General features: G+C 40.0%; 1 protein-coding gene across 6 annotated transcripts in view; it reads left to right on the top strand.

Annotated features, from left to right (window-relative positions):
- Window positions 1-6: 6 nt before the first annotated feature.
- The window catches only part of CCDC125 (coiled-coil domain containing 125), a 33,571-nt gene continuing 13,442 nt past the window's right edge, over window positions 7-20,135 (top strand). Inside the window, exons 1-9 of one of the 6 annotated variants that reach the window (XM_006033001.3) lie at window positions 7-276; window positions 1,479-1,844; window positions 3,529-3,587; window positions 4,136-4,222; window positions 5,058-5,135; window positions 7,557-7,642; window positions 11,521-11,603; window positions 15,219-15,334; window positions 16,696-16,800. In XM_006033001.3, coding sequence (XP_006033063.1) covers window positions 1,523-1,844; window positions 3,529-3,587; window positions 4,136-4,222; window positions 5,058-5,135; window positions 7,557-7,642; window positions 11,521-11,603; window positions 15,219-15,334; window positions 16,696-16,800 — 936 coding nt within the window. In that variant the 5' untranslated portion in view covers window positions 7-276; window positions 1,479-1,522. Of the gene's footprint in view, window positions 1,845-3,528; window positions 3,588-4,135; window positions 4,223-5,057; window positions 5,136-7,556; window positions 7,643-11,520; window positions 11,604-15,218; window positions 15,335-16,695; window positions 16,801-20,135 lie in introns of all 6 variants that reach the window. The other 5 variants (XM_006033002.3, XM_025214762.1, XM_025214761.1 and 2 more) reach the window with 5 other exon arrangements.

Raw genomic sequence — 20,135 nt, 5'->3', positions numbered from 1 at the left:
CCCCCGGGCCCGGGGGCGTGGCGGCTCCTGCCGCTGCTTCCGGCTTGGCGGGCGGCAGCGCTGTCTTCGCCGGGGGCTGTAGCCGGGCAGTCAGGCCCATTTGAAAGGCTTTTCTCATTTTCCTCTTCTAATGCCATGTCTCCTAAGCCGCCCTGAGCTTCCTTTGTGGGGGGCGACCTGCCCCCCTGTGTCGGGGGAAAACTGACCTGTTTCGGGGGAAGACTTGCTAGTCAGCCCAGCTAATGATGGCCGCATCCGCAGAAGACTTAAGGCTAGGTTTTTAGATGGGTCTTTTCCAGTCTTAATTGCTGTGCCTGGTGCACAGGTGATGTGGGTGAGGGCTCAGCGGAGGTGCCTGGGAGATGAATGGGGACCCTGCTCTGAATTGAACCAGGAGCTTGGTCCTCCCAGCACCACTTACCTTGTTTAAAACTGAGAGGTAAACTCGGAGGGAGGGATGTGATTTAGAAATGTGTGTATGCCTCTAGTTGCGGCTAGCGGAGTAATAGCTGTTATGGATGCAGCTGATTGGGGAAAGTTTCAAAAGACCACAACAATATAAATGGAATAAAGATGCTTCAGGAGTGAGTGAAGGATAAAAAACCAAAAATCTCTGTTTTATAAAGGTTCATTTGATTTTACAGCTCAGCACTAAGGATTGTCACCTTTGAAATTGCAGTGGTGCCCCATCTTTCCTGCTTGCAGGCAGGGTGAGTGGGGCCAGGTCCATCCGCTGGCCAGATCAGGTCAGTGGGCCCAGTACAGCCAACTGGGTATATTAGGCCCTGTCCAAACCATATCTATGCACCTGGGTAGGGCCCCCCGGCTCAACCCAGCTGCATGTAAACAGGGCCCAATCCCTCAGCATGGGACCAGTCTGGCCCGGGCTGATGCAGCCAGGGAGCAGTGCTGGTGTTAATTGATGCCACTCCCTACTGCTAAATTTCTGGACCCATAGGGAGACCTTTGGACTAGATTAAATAGCTCTGCAGGCCAGGGATTGAGGGTGTCTAGATGGAATTAAGTTCAAACTGAAGCCATTATACTTGAAGTTTGGAAGAGATTTATTTTTATATTCGATACAAATTATCTGTTTATGCATAAAGTACATGCTGAACACAACTGGACAGGTCTCTTGTACCCAGTGAATTGTGAACAGTGCTGCTTCCTTTAAGGAAAGGTTGGGTGTGTTCTCTCTCGCTTTGTTGGCAGAGATTGAAATGCAGATATGCATTTATTTATTAGAAGCATCCTGTGAACAAAGTCAAAATATTTGCTGCTTCTGTTTCAGTTGTTTGTTTAATGTTAATTCTAGTTCCTGGAATTTGTCTTCCATACCTAGCAGCTAATTTTATGGGAGATGGTGTAAATTTTTGTAGTCTCTTTTTATGCACAACAGACGTTTTCTGCAATCCTGAACATTCTGGTAAAAAGCAGTGGTGCTCTGCTACTTCATCTGAACATCTTATTCCTTTCAGAATAGAAATACACATTTCTGAGGGAACTGCTGTTGAAGTTGACAATGAGCGAGGTGCTCACTTTACAGGAAAAGCAAGAGGATGAGGAGGCAGAGGAAAGTGAAGATGACATGACATGTGGAGACTTGGGAAATGGACTTGGAAGAAGACCTGGTGGTGTCTATGAAACAGGTGGTTTAAATGTGCACACATTTAGATCTAGGAAAGGTTCCGATAAGATTTTCAGCCCTTTTCTCTCCATGAAGAAAATGGAAGAAAATGATGTGGCTGTTTTTCACTGTTCAAAATGTAATGGGTTATATGATGTTTCATCCAAGAAGTTTGGAATAATTGGAGCTGCTAGTTTCAGCCGACAAAATTGCTCTGGTAAGACTCATTAGTAATTCATTTTTTGTCTTGAAAGTATCTTTGTGTATAAGATTGAGGTAGTATTCTACTTTACAGTTGTGGGGTATGCTTATATATAAAATATTTTGAGAATGATTGAAAGGTTCCAAGACGCACAGTGTTTGCATAATATCTTGGTATCTGGTATGATTTTATAAGTAAGTGTTGTGTTGTCTTATAGACTTATGTCTGGTGACTGTAAAGTTAAGGTTGCCTTTAAAACAACACAAATGTTTAAGAGCCGTTATTATACTACCTGTATCTTGGTTCTTATGCTGCTAGCCAATGCCTTGATACTTTTTATAAAAAGTATCTAGACTGATATATATGACTATGTAAACTGATGTAAAAAGTGTTAATTTTAATTAGACTTTTGTGAATTGATTTGATATGATAGATACTGAAGTGGTGTATGCATGTGCAGCCAAATCCATTGAGCTACAATTTCAGTTGCCTGCTGAAATGGTCTCTCCCTTCACCTCCTTCAAAAGCTATTGACATTAGGGGTGGAAGCTATGTTAGATTTTATTTCTTCCATCTACCAGTCTGTGGCCCTTCCTTATGTGGAATGGACTTTGCTTTCCAAAGTTTGGTACAGAAGCAGGAAATTGGGAGGGGAAGGGAGTGACTCTTTTCTTTCCTTTATTTAGTGTCGATGTGGAATGACTCAGCCCTGTTCAACTTCCTCATGGCTGTGCTTTGTTTATATATATCACCTCTTGGATTGTATCTGACCATCAGTTTTCAGCTAAGCATTAAGCCTCTTGATACATAATTGGGATTATAGTGCAGCCACAATCTCAAAGTTAAAAAGGTTACTCTATCATTTCTTACTACTTTGTCCCCTGGGTGTCAGTATTTTTTTAAAGCTATTCCTTCTTATCTGCAGCCCTAGTTTTTTCCCCTGTGATCTTGTTTTTGATTTTTATCCCTGCTGCCTTCCACTTCACATGGCAAACCATCACATATACTTACTCTTTTCCTGTGTTGTTAGCAGAATGTGTGGGAAATTTATGGGAATAGAACGCTTCCAGTTAGTTTTACTTGGCTTGTGTTGGCACTCTGCCTAGACCTCTGTCATATAATGAGCTCAGGCAAATGGATTTGGGCACATGTGGCTCCATGTTGAATTCAGCAGGGCTTTGATTGTGGAACTCAATGCAGGTTCAGGGCCTAGAAGAAAATCAGAGTCCACAGAAACCACCTATATTTGTAAAAGGGAAGAGTATTCCCCATCACATATTTCAGTACAGACAGCTTGCATAAGACCAGCTTGCAGAATTGAGATTTTGTGAACACCTGATGTCTTATTTTTTAATTGCTAAAAATCTAAAACAATACCTTTTAAATATGTTGAAAAAAATATTTTAAAATGAAACGTCTTTGGGGCTTTCTTCTGGGGGAAGAACAGGGTTTCGGTTGTTCATATTTCTTTAGGACTGCGTTTTTTTTCTAACTTGATTGTTTTGCAACTGAAATATTATAGATTAGTTCACACGTACAGCTTTATTGTATGTTTAATAATTTTTATTTAGCCTCAGAAAAGTACAAAGACTGATTTAATAAGGCTGTAATGCTCTCTTACCAATGTAAAGATAAAGAAACCTAAGAAAACAATGGGAGTTCTGTGAATGTCTTGGTGTCTCTTATCAATTTAATACAGAGTCTAATTCTGAAGTGCCAAATGAAGAATTAAAGCAGCACCTTCGAGACGCTTTAGAGGTTAGTACTAATCCCAAGTGTGCTGCTTTTGAAGTCTGTATTTACTGTATTAAAACAGAGTGCAATGTTTTATTTGGAGATCTAGAAATACTCAAAGATCCCCAGATAAACACAGGCTCTGCAAATCAGAGAGCTAGTTTGGAGTCATGGTCTAGCAATGTCCCATGAGCTATCCAGAAGCACAAAGTTCACTAGAACTGTAGCAAAATTAAAAGAAGTGAGCAGAATATAGCACACACAGGGCTGTCTCAGAATAAATAATTGACCATGGGAGTGACAACTGCAAAGTACAGTAACTTATTTTCAAAATACATTTGCAGAGAATACAAAGGTTACTTAACTGTGTATTTTTAGCATAGGTTTCACTTTAATGTGCACTCTCACTATTGTTAAGTAATTGGAAACAGGCTTTAAAACACAATAGGAAAAGATTATTGCTTGAAAAGGTCACATTTGATGATAAATTCTGCTGTAGTTGAAACTTAAGAAAATATCTTGGCTTTTACTCACTGTTTTCTTTTTTTTTTCTTTTTTTTTTTTTACCCAAGGAGATAGAGATCTTAAAAGTTGAGCTGGAAACATCACAAAGACAACTTGAAGGAAAAGGTGAAGCATTAAGAATTCTACAAAATATGGTAAGAACTATTTTAAAATCAGTGGTGTTTATTTAAAAATAAATAATAAAAAGCTAAATTAAAGAACAAGGTTTTAATTTTAAAGCATTAAAGCATTGGCAACGTTTGTAGTGTAGCGGGGGTCAGAGCTTGGCCTGGAGCATGGACTGCTTCCAGCGCAGCCTGCACTGCTGGCACTGACAATTCTCCCCACCATCTGACCCAAGTGTGGGCGTAACCATCAACAGCCAAAGTGCCACAGAGGAACCCCAGCTCCAGGGGCCAGATAAAATGGCTCTGTCGCCTGGATTTGGTCTTACACTATGGGTTGCCACCCCCTGCTATGAGAACTACTCAGTTAGCAACGTTAATATATTAGCATCTGTTAATTTTTGTATGTGGCAGTTACAGAAAGCGGCAAACTCTCTATAGTCTGACCATATCCCTCAGCTGAGAGGTACTCTTAAACCCAGCTGCAATATAGTTAACATTTTTAGAGGTTTGTGTGCTGCTTTTGCAGGAAGCAAGGTTTTTTTAGGTGCTGTTAGTCACATATGTAAGGTTTTGTCTTTCATAAGTCATCTGAGCTAGTGATCCTAGCTTTCCCAAAGGATGTACTTATATGCTAGTGAGTTCCAGCCTTCACTTTACAAGTTTTAGATACTGGAACTTAAAATCATATATTCCAATTCTTACCTTGCTTCCTTTGCCCTTAACCAGTACATAAACTAGTCACATTTTAATTATTATTTATGAGCCTAGTTTTGCAACTCCAGACGATATAAAATAATACAATGACTTAATTAGTTTATAAAGCCTGAGGCTTGACTATATCAGCTTCTTCTTTTTTTTGCAGGCTGTGTTTAATAAAGCCACTAGTCATACAAAGGCAATGCTTCAAAAAGCTGAGGAAAAAAAGAGAACTTTAGAAAAGGTAAATGTACAGACATCTGCTGAGATCTGCTACATTATTTTATAATGAATAGATGGTCTTGCTATTTTGGGGCATAGTACAGGTCTTAGGTTCTGCTTGGGTTTGACTGATGGTGGTTCTATCCTTGTAGCTGTAAGTGGCAGTGTTAATTTATTGCACTTAGGTTTGAACAACTTTTACCCATGATGATTTACAAATAATGTATTAGACTATCTTAAAGAAATGAGAAAAGAGTACTGTGTTTCCAGTGGGTTTACTTTGTGCATTTAATGAGACTTGATAGTAATTTACATTATTTTTCAAGTAAAATTACTTATGCTGGGATTATTTGATGTACCAAAATTCCAGTTATTTTAAACGAGTTGGGCACCCATTTCCTTTGAAAACCCCACTTTTAAACAGTGTCCACTTTTTTGTTCATGGACTTTTTTCCTATTAAAAACAGGAGAATATAATTGCAGAAGGACTTTAGGGCACGTGATTTACCCTCTTCAGTCTGAGAATACTTTCAATATTTATTTTTTTATTTTTTTATTAAATGAATTTGTATCGCTGCAGTCAACTGTTAAACTTGTATCTATTGGTGTTTCTAGGTAATGTTACCAGGTTGTAATGCGCAATGTCAAATATGTGAACAGTTTACAGATACATAGGTAGGAATTAGACAAGTGCGAAATATTGCATTTGGATATTAACATGGCATTTTCTTCTATCTGTAAGAACTGCATATGAGAATTCATGCAGTACATTTTGTACAATAATATGTTACAATGAGACAGCATTCCACCTGACTAATGCAGGGATCAGTAACCTATGGCCTGCAGGCTGGATCTAGCCTGAAAAAAATCTAGTCTAGCACTCAAAGGTCCAATCTGGCATGGGGGATCAGTGGCATAGAGCTGCATGATGCCACCTATCGCCTCTGGAGCGCTCTCTTTTGCTGCAGAGCCTGCTGCACTACCCTCACTGCAAAGGGGTCAGGGATCTACAGCAAAAGTGAGTGCAGGCACCTGACTGGCCCCTGGAGGGTGATGGGTAGAGACTTCCAGCTCACAGCCACAGCCTGATCTCAAGTTCCAGCCATGCTAGCAAAAGGCTTTTGATCCCTGAAATGAAGTATAGAACAGTGATTCTCAACCAGAGTGCTGGAGCACCCTGGTGTGCCACTGGATCTTTTGAAGGCTACCATGAGATGTAAGGTTACAAGCCATTGGTAAAGAAACTGTATGAATACATGTGGAAAATTACTGAATTAACTTCCTCAACAAACTGTAACTAGCCTAAAGATCTTTCCAGGCTAAAAATAACTGTCAAAAAACCATACTATAGCAATTACAGTGTGTGGCATAGCAGGATCTTCGGCATTATTTAAGGTTTTAGTATAGTTAACAACTACACTGAAGGTTCTGTTGATTTTGATCTAAGCCACCAAATTAAATTACTATTTAAATCAGCAAGCAGGAATCATTAAAAATGTAAACATTTTAAATCTGTTTTTGCACTTTTATTTAGTTGTTCTTCAAAAAGAATGATTGCTTCTTAAAGGTTAATACTATACAGTACTTGTTAATCAGGAAGACGCATGTTATCTATACATATACAATAAGTTTATATATCTTGATGCAGTTATTCAGAATTTTATTATGTTGGAACATTTATTGATAATTTTTAGTAAATAAGGAATATCTTAGTTTGTATGTCAAGTTGCACATGATTGGAAACTAAGGACTTGTTTTAAAGTGCACATAACTAGCTTTTTAGAATTGCTACATAACACTTAGTGCTAGATACAAACAGAAAAAAGTGCCTTTTATTAATTTTGTTTTGCATCTGTAAGTAAATGATTTATTAAACAAACAAAAGATTTAAATAATTTCTTTAAGTAAAAACATCCAACTACAAATTGGGTGGTTTATTTCAGTTAAGTTTAAATATATTTCTGATCTGTTTTTTAAACTCAACCAAAATAAGCCTGGTTTAAATCAAATAAGTGTCCACACAGACTTCTGCAGTAGCTTGACTGAACGAGTGTATTTTAGTATCTGAAGATATTGCAAAAGACCTCCCTATACTTCACAAATGAATCTAGAGCCTACCTTTAGATGCTTTCTATAGGATTAGTTTAAGTGTGTATATTTTTATTGCTCCTATTTTGATGATTTTATAAGACTAGTTAGGAATTAACACTTAAGTTTTCTAAGGCAAGTACTTCTTAAATTGAATATGAGAATTACTGGGTAGGTTAGTGATTAACTGACACCTTGCAGAGTAGAACTGAACTCTGACATTAAGGGAGACAGTGCTGAGAATTAAATAGCTGTTTGGATAAAAGAGCTAAGTGTAGGGGGAGACATGTTTAAAGTTATGTTATGATGTTGTCATTCTTATAATGGACCATTGCTGTGGCTTTTTTTTCTCTAGGAAATAAATGCTTTGCAATGGGAGATTGAATATGATCAGGATCGATTTAAAAACATAGAAGAGACATGGACAGAAAAATATGATAGGTATTTGAATCCAATTATGTAATCTTCCATCTTTTTAAGTAATAGTAAAATCCCTGTAATCTGGCATGAGTGATGAGTGGGGGTTGCCAGGCATCTAAAAATGCCGGTTCCTGAGGAGTGCAGGTTTCTGGACAGATGTGGAGCAGGGGTTGAAAGTGAGGGTGGCGGCGGCTGCACATGGAGCAGTGGCAGTGGTGGGTGGTGGTGGCTGCTGCTGCAAGCTTCCCTCCTCCCCTGTGTCCGGTCGGCCAGCTGGAAATTCCAGATAGTAGAATGCTGGATGACAGGGATTTTTGCTGTATCTTGTACACATCTTAATTATAATCGGTGCAGTCATATGAGAGTCTCTGGGGGTTTTTGTTTGTTTGCTTTTTCTAATTTCATTCTGGATCTCAGAAAATATACCAGTCCTCCCTGGTAGCCTAGTCATGCCTATTTCTTTGTGTTGTTTTTTTTTTTTAATTGTAAGACCAGAATTGGTAATTGTTAATTCCCTATTCTTACTTGAAAATTTTATTCTGTATCAAGTGGCTTTGCCGGTGTGAGTTTTCAGTTCAGTCTGACTAATTTGTCCTACTAGCTGTTTGGCTTCAAACTGTTCATTCATTTGTTCTTTAATGAAAAATAGAAAATAGTGCTGCTACATGCATTCATGTGGAAATATCACATTGTGATTAATGACTGCTTTTTCTATTTTTTACATTATGTATGAGTAAGAGTAGAGCTCAAGTGGAATGTGATACTCCTACTTGATGACCGTTTTAAATAAGAGTTGTTTACTGATGATGGCAGTTGCTTGGCAGAGTATGCCAAAAATGCTATATCAGTAACACGCTAGTGAACAATGATGAGCAGTAACCAGATTTTCTTTTGGTTTTTTAAACTTAAAAAAATGTAGCTGAAGTCCCAAAAAGTAGAGTAAGAGATTTTAGTGAAGACTATTTAAATTTTTAAAATGAGCATAGAACAAGTGGATAAAAACATGGAAATTAGTTGTTTTTAAGTTGTTTTTTCCTTATCGCTTTTCTAACAAAGTCAGCATTATCAGCAGTGTTCCCTTACACTCATGAGTTCATTCACCTTTGCAAAAAATATTCTGATGTTTGAAACAACTGGATAAGAATTGTGTATCTTTGTATTTCAGCTACATAACCAAAAGGAGTCTTCTGCTCATCAGCAGGGATCCTGGTTTTCTCTCTTTAAAAATCCCAAATACTGTAATTTAAAAAAAAAAAAAAAAAAATCCCAAACTCTCTGATTTTAAAACGCCCCAAGTCCTCATTTTTCTGTGATTAGAATGAAATACAACACTGTGTTAAAAGTCAATGCATACAATGTTTTATCAATGTATTTACATTTTTAAAGTATTTTTGGAAGCTTACCAATGCCTCAATCAATATAATAAAATTAATTCTAAATAGTTATATATTTCGGGGGGTTGATATTTTTTTTTTTTTACCATGGAAAATCGGCTCCCCTGCCCCCTTCACTCACTAGGATGGTGGTCCAGATGTGGCTTCCCCCTTCCCCCCAAACTTTACAAAGCTGAGTAGCCCTGATATGCTGTTGTCTTGCCCCTGCCCATGCTGTTGCCCATCATTCCCAAGCCACAGTCCTCCCCCACAAGCCGTGCCGTGCCGTGCCGTTGTTGCTTGCTCCTGACCCACAGTCCTCTATTCCCCTGGTGCCCCTCACTTCCAACCCGCAGGCCCCCATCCCTGCCAGTGCCCATCATTCCCAAACTGCAGCCTCCAGTCCCCACCACTGCCCCTCACTCTCGACCCCACAGCTCTCATCTGTGCTGGAGCTCCTCACTCCCAACCTGCAACCCCCCTGGCCGTGCAAGTGCTCCTCACTCCCAACCCACAGTCCCCTGCTGCCCCTCACTCCTGACCTGCAGCCCCCTGTCCCTGCTGGTACCCTTCACTCCTAACCCACAGGCCCTGCTGGAGTGGGGGCCCCCAGTTGCCCCCTTCCCATGCAGACTCGCAGCATGGTGGTTTGCAAGACACAGTGGGGACAGCCTCCAGCATGAGATGCTTGCAGCACACCTCATGCATAACTACAGGCAGTGACTGGGGCACCACACGCTGCTCTGCGCCCCTGGCTGGGGCTGGGGTGCAACGGGGAGGACCAGCGCCATACTCCAAAGCAGCAATGTGAAGCAGAGCGTGGTTCTGGTTTGGCCGTGCTGCAGGCAGAAAAAGCAGGGTGAGAAACTCCAGGTGAGGCTCATGCAGGCAGTGGTGGTACGAGTCTGATCCTGGCACGGACTGAAGGAAGGAGGAGGGGATGTTTATGGCACACCCACCCTGGGCTGGGGCTTCTATGCTGCACCAGGTGGCCTGACTATGGCCCCCCAGGCCAACCTGCCCCTGACAACATGGGCACTGGCACCTGTTGTCACTGGCCTGGTGACGCAGCTCCCCACTGCCCCTGCTCCCAAAAGACCTTGCCACCCCCTTCCCCTGCTGGAGGCGCAGGCAGCTCTGGGCGGGCCCTGTTGGCAACAGTATGGAGCTGGGTTCACTGGCAGCTGCCTGCCCCGTCACAGCCCCCACTCCTGGACACCTCCCACCAGCGCCAGCAGGCACCTATCCCCTCCATGCATCTCTGCCACCCTTTCAACCCCACCCACTGTAGACTTACCTGCATGTAGCTGTCGGGGCTGCTCCCATCACACTGCCTGGCTGTATGCTGACCACATGCATGTGCACATGCAGATGCACATGGCACCCCCTGCCTCTAGTCATCCTTCTCCTGCTTTCCCCAGCCCCAAGCAGCTTTTTGCAGGCTGGACATCTGCCAGCCTGTAACAAGAAACCTTCAGTTTTCTCCTTTAAGAGGAAAATCTGCTTTTTTCTGCAACAAACAGGAAAACCCAGATCCCTGTTCATCAGTTTACATATGACGGTTAAAAAGGTTATTTGCTGTATTTAAAACCTCTGAGATGCTTTGGGGAAAGACTTATTACAGTGTTAGGACAAATTGTGTAGAGAGAGGTCTGCATCCCTTTGTTTCGGGCACAAGAATTATTTAAACACCAAATTAAATGCATTAAAATGTATGCTGCACATTTTCACCTTAGGAGCTGAAAATACAGGTGTGCTTTAAAGCTATATTTAAGGATATAGGACATTTTCCCTGTAAAAGGATAAAGTAATCCTGTAATAGACTAATGTGCCCCATTAAACACTATAGGAAGTAAAGGATTTTCTAACAAAAGATTTAAAGAGTCACAATTGCATGTCTTAATGACTGTTCATAGCAACAATAGGATACTGATCTTCTGTAGTCTCTCTAGATAATGTGTTTTCAGGTATCCTTAAAAATCACAAATGTGTAAATATTAAGTATTTTTTAAAAGGCTTTGAAGGTACATTTTCATATTCTTAAAATATGTAACGAGGACTTATGTTTCTATTAAAATAGTGGGCTTATAAATATTAGCAAAATCTCCCACTAGAATGCATTGCCTCTTCTGATATGCTGTCATCATCTTGGTATCAAGGGTTTCTGTTCACCTTTCTCCTCCTCCCAAATGAATGAAAAGTAGTTCTCCATTACTTACTGGCTGCTGACCAATGTACCAGGTTTTTGTGGTCTTGTATCTTCAATTTTTTAATATGTTCTTTGCTCCCTCATTGTTGTGTAAAACTTTTCCACAAACAAGAAAGGAAACATTTTGTCAAAAACACAAATGAAAAATTTTAAGATTAAAAAGTTTCTTTTATGTTTCTCTAGTCCTGATTATAATTTACAAGAATACTACATATAACATTTTAAGATGAGTGTGTATGTGGGCTTGTCTGTTAACTTGTGTGTCCATTTTAATAACTTTTTCAAAGGCAATAAAACTCTGTTTCCAACTTCTACAGGATATATTGTGAAAATGCAGCTCTTAAGGAAACTTTGAAACTGAGAACAGATGAAGTTAAAATTCTTAAATCTGAAAATACAAGTAAGAAAGTGCAAATTTTCTTAGTAGTTTTACCTCTCTCAAAAATTAATCTTATCAAATCATGAAAAAGGATTTAACTGTTTTGATGCAGCTATTAGAACAGAAGCATAATCAAGGTACCTGTTTTTACCGGTTACACGTGGGAATGCTTTAGCATTAACTATACTACCAGTTAGAATTTGCCATACTTAGCAAATTATTGCATGAATTTTGAAGTTCCAGGAACCAATAACTAAAGACAGGAATTCACAACTTGTAACATGTAACTTCAGCAATGCTATTGTAGAGCTGAAAAAATACACTTATCCTGCAGCCTCTGCTTGATGACAAATGACTATATTCCATGGTTTTAGTGTTGTTTTTGGGATGTGGGAGGAAAGATGTTTACTTTTAAATTTCTGGCTGAATATGCTAAAGAGTAGTAATTCCTCACAAGGGGTTCCATTAGCAATAGACTGTGATATCTGAATGGATGTAATAGCTCAAACGAGTGTAATATTAAAAAAATTTTTTTTTTTCTTTTGTTCATGTTTAGGCCCCAAACCTCATCCTGACCCCCACACCTAGCCATTTCCCCCAAAGTACTGTTGGGGGGAGGATGGCAGGGGGTATATCGCTGAAATGTCATGGGATGGAAGTCAAGATGGTATTAAAGGGAATTGTGTGCGTGTGAAAGACAGCATTACTCCTAGTGTAGAACTTTGTCACTCTTGGAACCAGTGGATTCTCATCCCATGATGGCTTTATGATGATCATCAGATTTGCTTTGTTTAATTTTGGGTGTGTAGATCTGTGTTTAACAGGTAGTGCTTGGAGATCTCAACTTACAGCTATATATGATTTTTATAAATGTATATGCATCTACAAATCGTATGTGTATATACAATAGTAAGATATGAGTGTATAGGAAGGAAATGGACTAGGATGTAGATTGATATAAACCAACTAAATTTCAATTATCATTTACATTAGCAAGCAAGAAACATCGATTTAAATCACTTTTATTTGGTTTTATATTTGGGTTGTTTGCCAGAGAAAAGATTGGTCATCATCATCTGGTACACATTTAATAGTGTTGATTTACTACTAAATGTAGCTTTTACACTAAAATTGATATTTATTGGTTAACCATCAATTTATTGTTTAACCATCAATATACATTACATATACCTTTTAAATAGTTTAACATACATTTATTCAGATTATTAATGTTTACTTTTCATTATGTTAAAAATGGTGAATGGTGTTTCCAATTTATTAGATTTAATTTTACTTCTGATTTCTGTCAAGGTTTGTTTGGAGTAAAATTGGAATTCAATTCATATGCTAAAAACCAGTATTGTAATAAGAGATCACCCACAAAAATCCTTGCCTTCTATTCACTTATTTGTTACACCTTTTCTTACTATAAAGTAGGAAATTCTGAAGGACTGCATTTTTAGAAGCAAGCTTAACTTTGACTTCTTTCTTTGACACACTGACAGATTTTGGGTACAGAAGAATAAAGTGGAGATTTGTTTATTTTGCATGTGTGTGTTCACATTCAACTGCTCTCTTAGAATATTATGAGAAAACTATGCAGTTGGCATGAAAAAGACAACAGTAATAATAATATTAGCAAGTGTGTCAGTAAACAAAATAACATTGTTTCAAATGAAACTGGTGCTTATAGTCCATCTTTTAGAAGATGGAGTAGAAATACAGTAAAATTGGGAGAGTATGAAAATAGCAAAAACAAGGTTTAAAAGTTCAGAGTTTAATTTAGAGCAAACTCTTACATCCAAGTACAAAATATAAAAATAATTTTATTATATCATGTATCGCTGAATTATAAATTATATGATATATAATATATTGAGTTATAATGATATACAAACCTACACACACACAGAAATGCACATGTATGTATAGTGTAGCGTAGATTTTTATCCCAAAGCATCCTGAAGTACTTCAAAATATGTAAAACCACTGAAAAGTGGCCACTTGAGGCAGTGGATAGGCAAATGTGATAACAGTCCTGGGTGCTGACTTGAAGGGGATGCAGAAAAAAGCATCTGCTGCCAGCAGCCATGCAATCATAATTGTGATTGAAGCAGCAACCAAAGTCACTACTGTTCCTGTGCCCCAGGCACCTGTCTGCATCCTTACACTGCTGACTTGGACATAGAAGGCAATGTCTCCCTGTTATGCCGGATGCAGGGAGCCCAAGAAAGTCGGGGCAAACTCTTGTTCTTATGAACATCACCATGCAAGTATTTATGACTTCCCAGGGAAGTGAGGATCCTAGTTTTAATAACTCAGCTAGAAGGTTTCCACTGCATAAACTGTAGGATACATAGGTTACTTATTTTAGAGCAGAGGATCTTAGACTGAAGTCTGTAGAGAGATGGATGGTAAAACTCTTTCACTTTATTTCCAGATATCAAAAAGGTGCTAAATGTTTTCCATCAGTATTTTTCTAAGTTAACAATTACTGTAGTTGTAATTGGAACAAAAGTGATTGTGTGTTTTCCAAATAAGTGAAGAGGCATGTTGTGATATAATATCAGTGTTTAAAATACAGTTGTCTTTATGAAAACACTTCAGATTCTTGTTCTAGAAGGAGGAAAGATTGCTGAGGTTTGAGACTCTTTTTCTGGGCAGTTTCTCCCATATTTTATTATACCCAGGGCACACTTTTTTTCCAGATTGAAACTGGTGGCACTCTTACACCTGAAAAAGTGTGTGAGCATGTGTGTGTGTTTTTCAAAACATATAACATATTCCCATCCCCTATCAGAGGAAATCGTGCCAGTCCTGAGATGTACTCTTTAAAAAATGACACCAAACACATCTTTCCTTAAAGCAAAGGATTAATCTCTGTACCAGTGGTTTCAGCCTTTTTAACCTCAAGGTAACCGTCCATAACTCTCTTGAATTTTGTAGCACCCCAGCTAAAAATCACTGAGCTAGATCTAAATTCCAAAAAGATATGGAGTGGGGCCTTAAGGCTAAGGAAATTGGGAATCGCTGATCTAGCTGGTGCCACTTAAGGGCAGTGGGGGAAGGCCCTCACCCTGCTGTGCCTTGCTCTTTCCACTGTCTGTCCCTTCCTGACCCTGTACCTCAGAGGGCACTGGGCAACCCCCTGCTGCTGAGGCCACTCCTGCAGGATCTCATGCCAGGGACCACCCTTGCGGCTCCTTCTGCGATTTAGGAGTGTGGAGGGGCTGAGTCCAGCTGCAAAGTGTGGCTCTGTCTGTGTCCATCTGCTTGCAACAGAGCATGCTGCTGAGAGTGTGGGTTGGGGGATGGGATTGGAGCTACTTAGGGACAGGGAAGGGTAGGAGAAGGTGGCAGCAGCAGTGGCAGTCCCCAGGGGAGCAGCCACAGGTGACATTGGAGTAGCTGGAGTGGGGGCAGGGTGCTGGATAGAGGAGGAGAGAGCATTTACCTCTGCCCAGGAGGAATCTCACAGTACACTTCTGTCACTTTTGCAGTACACTCAGCATCAGCGTTCTAGGGAGTTTACGTATTCCTAACCTGATGTTTAAACACTCAAATGAGCTGCTTAATTTGTTAAGGCATTGAGTGATTAGAATAATAATAAATTAATTTTAATGTTTGATTTCATAGTTCTGAGTCAGCAGCACTTGGAATTTCTTGCAATGCTTGATGTGAAACAACAGAAGGTTGTTCAGGAAAACATGTCTTTTAATAAAACTGGATTTACAGACATTACGGGTCTTGAAGTAAGTAGAAATTTTCCATTATACTTCCCTTTTTTTTTTTAATAAAGGTGGCTTAAAAGTATTTTTTGAGTTTGCTGAATTTGCTTACTATGTAACAAAGTTCTAGGAGACGGATTTCTTTCCAGTACATTCATTTGGATAATTTTTGAGAATACAATATGAGCTTTTAGTAGCAAATAGTAATGTGGGGCTTATCAGGTGGGCATGGCATGCCCTTACAGGTTTGCAATAGTAGCATCCAAACTTGAGCATTTGGATGCTTTGAGGCTACTTTCGGGAAGGAAGAAACATCAAGCTCACATGGTTATTACTCTGTCTTGAAGCTTAACATTTTTTCTTAACGAGAAAACAGATCTATTCCCTGAAAACCTTATTAAAGTATAAATAGTCTGTTGAATCTTTTCTCTGTCCCCCTTCAGTTTGGTGGGAGCTGCTTTTGCAGCTGGCTCCTGGGCATTTGAAGCTGTAAATGGTCCACTGTCCTGTTTGTTGTGCTGTAAATGTGGCAAAAACAGTGATGGCTACGAATCTAGTTTATATGATTTAAGGTCTGATGGATTTTTCAGAGATCATTTTGTAATGTATCCAAAACTGAATTTTCCAGGCTAAGAGAGGAAACATTCGCAAGGGCAATCATATGTTATAGCAAATAGATTCCATGCTCCCAAAAGTATTTATTCTAGCCTGGCTATGATGCAGTCCTTTCCTGATTCCTTTGTTATTCAGTTACTAGGGGTCCCATTTTCAGAAATATTCAGGAAATTAAGATGAATTAGCTAAAGGTGAGAAGTTAAGGAATATTTGTAACAACGCATTAAAAATCCTATATGAGTACACTTATATGGAAGTAAAGTGGCTTTAGTTTGCTGCAACTTAATCTTCCTACAGTAGATTAAATCTATGTCACTTCTGAATGAGAATTTTCTTCAAGTTTTATTGTGCTTTAATGAACATTCCTTAACCTCACGTCATTAGTTAATTATCTTAATTTTCCATGTAGATGAGCCTTGAATAGAGAATACCCAAATCCCCCTTCACCTCTCACCTTTGACATATTGCAGCAAGTCTTCAAACCAAGCAGTGAATTGCCATAATAAGTATTATAGGCTTTATTATAAATGGTTACGTATAAAGGAACTCAGGAACCACAACAAAACTAACATTTTTATAAAGTGTATTTAGCAAATATCACTTGTCATATTTCAAGTTTAAACAGGCATACATAATCACGTTTGGTTTCCTTGACCCCCACCAACCACTATGATCTCAGGGTATTTTTGCTTCAAACAGACTAGATTCTTTAGATTTTATTTTAATGTGAACATAGTTGAGTAACTGGTGTAATGCTTTTGAATTTGAAGTTGGCAGTTCTTGGAGCCTGCACCTGTAATCCTTCTGGAGAGCCCTGTTCCTGTGCCAAAATGTCAGCTGTAACTCGAAAGCAGCTCCTGCAGCTTAAACAAGAGGTAAGACAGTATTGCTTGGATGTAGAGCAGAACAGATGTTTCATTTTCATGAAAATATTCCAAACCAGCTGCTAGTTGGGCAGTCAAAGGTATTTAAAAAACACAAAGTTTCAAAACTTCTGAAAATCAATATTTGTATGACCCACAGCACATACCAATAATAATCATAGTCTAGAAACTTTTGCTGTTTGACTAATGCTAGGTAGGGGAGTGAGGGGTTTTTTTTGTTTTTTTGTTCTTTTTAGTAACACTTCCGTGCTGGCAGAAGATCCCATAAGTGCAATTGCACTGGCAATAAAGTGCTCTTTTGCTGTATAAGCTGTGAGGATTTGTTGGTATAGCCAACCTGTGAACCTTAGCTCTAGTGTAGACTAGATCGAAGCTGTAGTGTAGACTAGATCGTTTGATAGGGATGGTTTAGCAGTTGCTAGAAAATGAACTTGGATAGATATTGGGTAATATTTTTGCCTCCAAATCAGTATGGGACTTTTTTTTTTCCAGCAATGATGTCAGGGGTGGGTTGTAGAATTGACATCTAAATTATCACATAGCAGTTTTCTGTTGAGTCTGATATGACCCTTTAAATCAGGATTATTGTATTTGGACTCTACACAATTTTCAATAATCCATGAAAAATGTTTGTCTTAAATCAAAACTGTAGTCTTGTCTTTCTCAATAGTTCAAGAATCCTGAATGAGGCTATAAAAATTATGAGATTAAAAATATAAATGCAAAAAAACAGGCCAAAAATCATGATTTGATTTTAAATCTCCCTCCCCCTAGCTTCCCTGTTCAAATCAAGAAGCAAAGTCTACAATTTTACATATTTTTTTTTCCTTTTTAGGAATCACCTTCCACATAAATTGCAGTATATTTTGAGAGGAAAAATCCAATATGTATCAATTAAAGCATACGTTTTGTTAATCTGTAATTTGGTATATTTATTTTTAATTTTTCAAAGGATAGGAAGTGGTAAATTTATTTTGCATTCTCCAAAGATATTATCCTTCCTCAATCTTCTATAGGTATAGGTTTGAAATTCCTATTCAAGTGGCAATGTTGAAAATAAGGACCCTGCTACACATGCAGGTAAAGGCATGATGTGGTCTAATACGCAATTCACATGATCACGCCTCCTGCTGTGCCACACGTACATGGCAGGAGGTGCAATTGTGGCATTGCGCGTTAAATCCCATCATGTCTTATTGGTAGTGCAGGGGGAGCCCCATCCTAGGCTCCTACCACATCAGCAAGAAACAAGTTCCAGCAACTGGGAGCTCCACACAACCCCGGTGAGGGACTCACAGCCACAGGGGTTCCACCTGCCCCAAGGGTGTATGAAACCCTCAGGGTGGGAGGATCACTGGGGATGCTGGAAACCCCTGGAGCTGGAGGATCGCCACCAAGGCAATTCTCCCCCAGCTCCGGGGGCGTGGGGAAACCCCTGGGGCTGGAGGATCACCCCTACAGCAATCCTCCAGTCCTGTGGTTGCCTGTACCGTTGTGGAGGGGAGAGCGTCCTGGAGTGATCCTCTGGTTCTGGGGGTTTCCCAGCATCCCCAGGGTGAGGGGGGGATCACTCCTATGGCAATCCTCCCACCCCGGCTTTTCACACATCTTGAGGGCTGGGATATTGCCTCAGCAGAGATCCTCCCACCATGGGGGCTTGCTAGGAGGTATGCTGCAGGGTCCCTGCACCTAGCTGTGGGGTGCTGCTGAGACCCAGAGTCCGTAGGTGCTGGGGCTGAGAGTCCCCAGCTGTGGGACTCCCAGCCCCTGCTACAACTGCAAATCAAATCTTGATAGCGACCAGCTATGTAGTTAGTACACATTTTCGAAGTCTAACTTGATAGCTGGTTGGAGCTTTGTATTGTGTGATAGCTACTTTGCACGTGTAGCTGGTCTCAAGGTAATACAATACTTGGAACATGTAAAAGGAGCCTAACTGATACCATGGCACTACTTTTACCTGAGTTGGTCCCGTGATACTTTTTCATCAGTTTCTAATAATGTGATTCTTTTGCATACATACACAGCTATGGAATGATAGCAGTGCTGAGTACAAGTGACTTGTGATTTTCTTGGTACTCTTCAAGCTGTTCCAAAATTAAACAGTGCTACCATAAAGGCATAAGGAGCAGAGTACGCATATAAACAGTGATGGGGAGAGGAAGAATTTCATATCCTGCTTAATTTTTTTTTTAAGTGAGTGATTTGGGATGGTTTAAGAATGGCAGTCACACAGGGGATTGGACTAGATCAAGGGCAGGCAATTATTTTGGGTGGAGGGTTGCTTACTGAGTTTTGGCAAGCTGTCAAGGGCTGCCCCTGGAAGTACTCCATTCAGCAAGGGGTTTTGCCATCTCGGAACCAGAAAAATACCAAATTATATTCTAAAAAGCAAACATCTATAGCGTTCATTAATTTGATTTAAAAAAATATTTTCCCCTGGTTTACATGTTTGTGTAGTGTACACAGAGGTGATTGAATAAGCTTACTGAGTTTTGGCAAGCTGTCAAGGGCTGCCCCTGGAAGTACTCCATTCAGCAAGGGGTTTTGCCATCTCGGAACCAGAAAAATACCAAATTATATTCTAAAAAGCAAACATCTATAGCGTTCATTAATTTGATTTAAAAAAATATTTTCCCCTGGTTTACATGTTTGTGTAGTGTACACAGAGGTGATTGAATAATATCTTCATAGATTTCATAGACATTTGGGCTGGAAGGGACCCTGGAGCATCGAGTCCAGCCCCCTGCCCCAGGGGCAGGAAGTCAGCAGGGAACATAGGATCCCAGCAAGATAAGCATCCAAATGTGTCTTGAAGGCGTTCAAAGTGGGTGCTTGAACCACCTCTGGTGGCAGTGTATTCTTCACTGTCCAAACCCCCAAGGTTTGGAAGTTCTTTCTTATGTCCAGCCTGAATTGGTCACAGTGGAGTTTGTGACCATTCGATCTTGTCATCCCTTGTGGGGCTCTGGTGAACAGACATTCCCCCAGATCCTGATGAGCACCCCTGATAAACATATAGGTGGCCACCAGATCACCCCTGAGCCTGCGCTTTTCCAGGCTGAATAGCCCCATGGCTCTCAGCCTCTCATCATAAGGTCTGTTTTCCTGACCTCTGATCATGCGCGTGGCTCTCCTCTGCACCCTCTCCAGCTTCTCCACATCCTTTTTGAATTGTGGAGCCCAAAACTGGATGCAGTACTCCAGCTACGGCCTCACCAAGGCCGAGTACAGTGGGAGAATGATGTCCCAGGATTTGCCTGAGAAGCATCTATGGATGCAAGCCAGTGTTTTGCTCACTTTACTAGCCGCAGCATCACCCTGAA

The sequence above is a fragment of the Alligator sinensis genome, unplaced genomic scaffold, assembly GCF_000455745.1.
Source record: "Alligator sinensis unplaced genomic scaffold, ASM45574v1 scaffold541_1, whole genome shotgun sequence".
Lineage (NCBI taxonomy): Eukaryota > Metazoa > Chordata > Crocodylia > Alligatoridae > Alligator > Alligator sinensis.
This window is presented reverse-complemented; position numbering and strand designations above follow the sequence as displayed.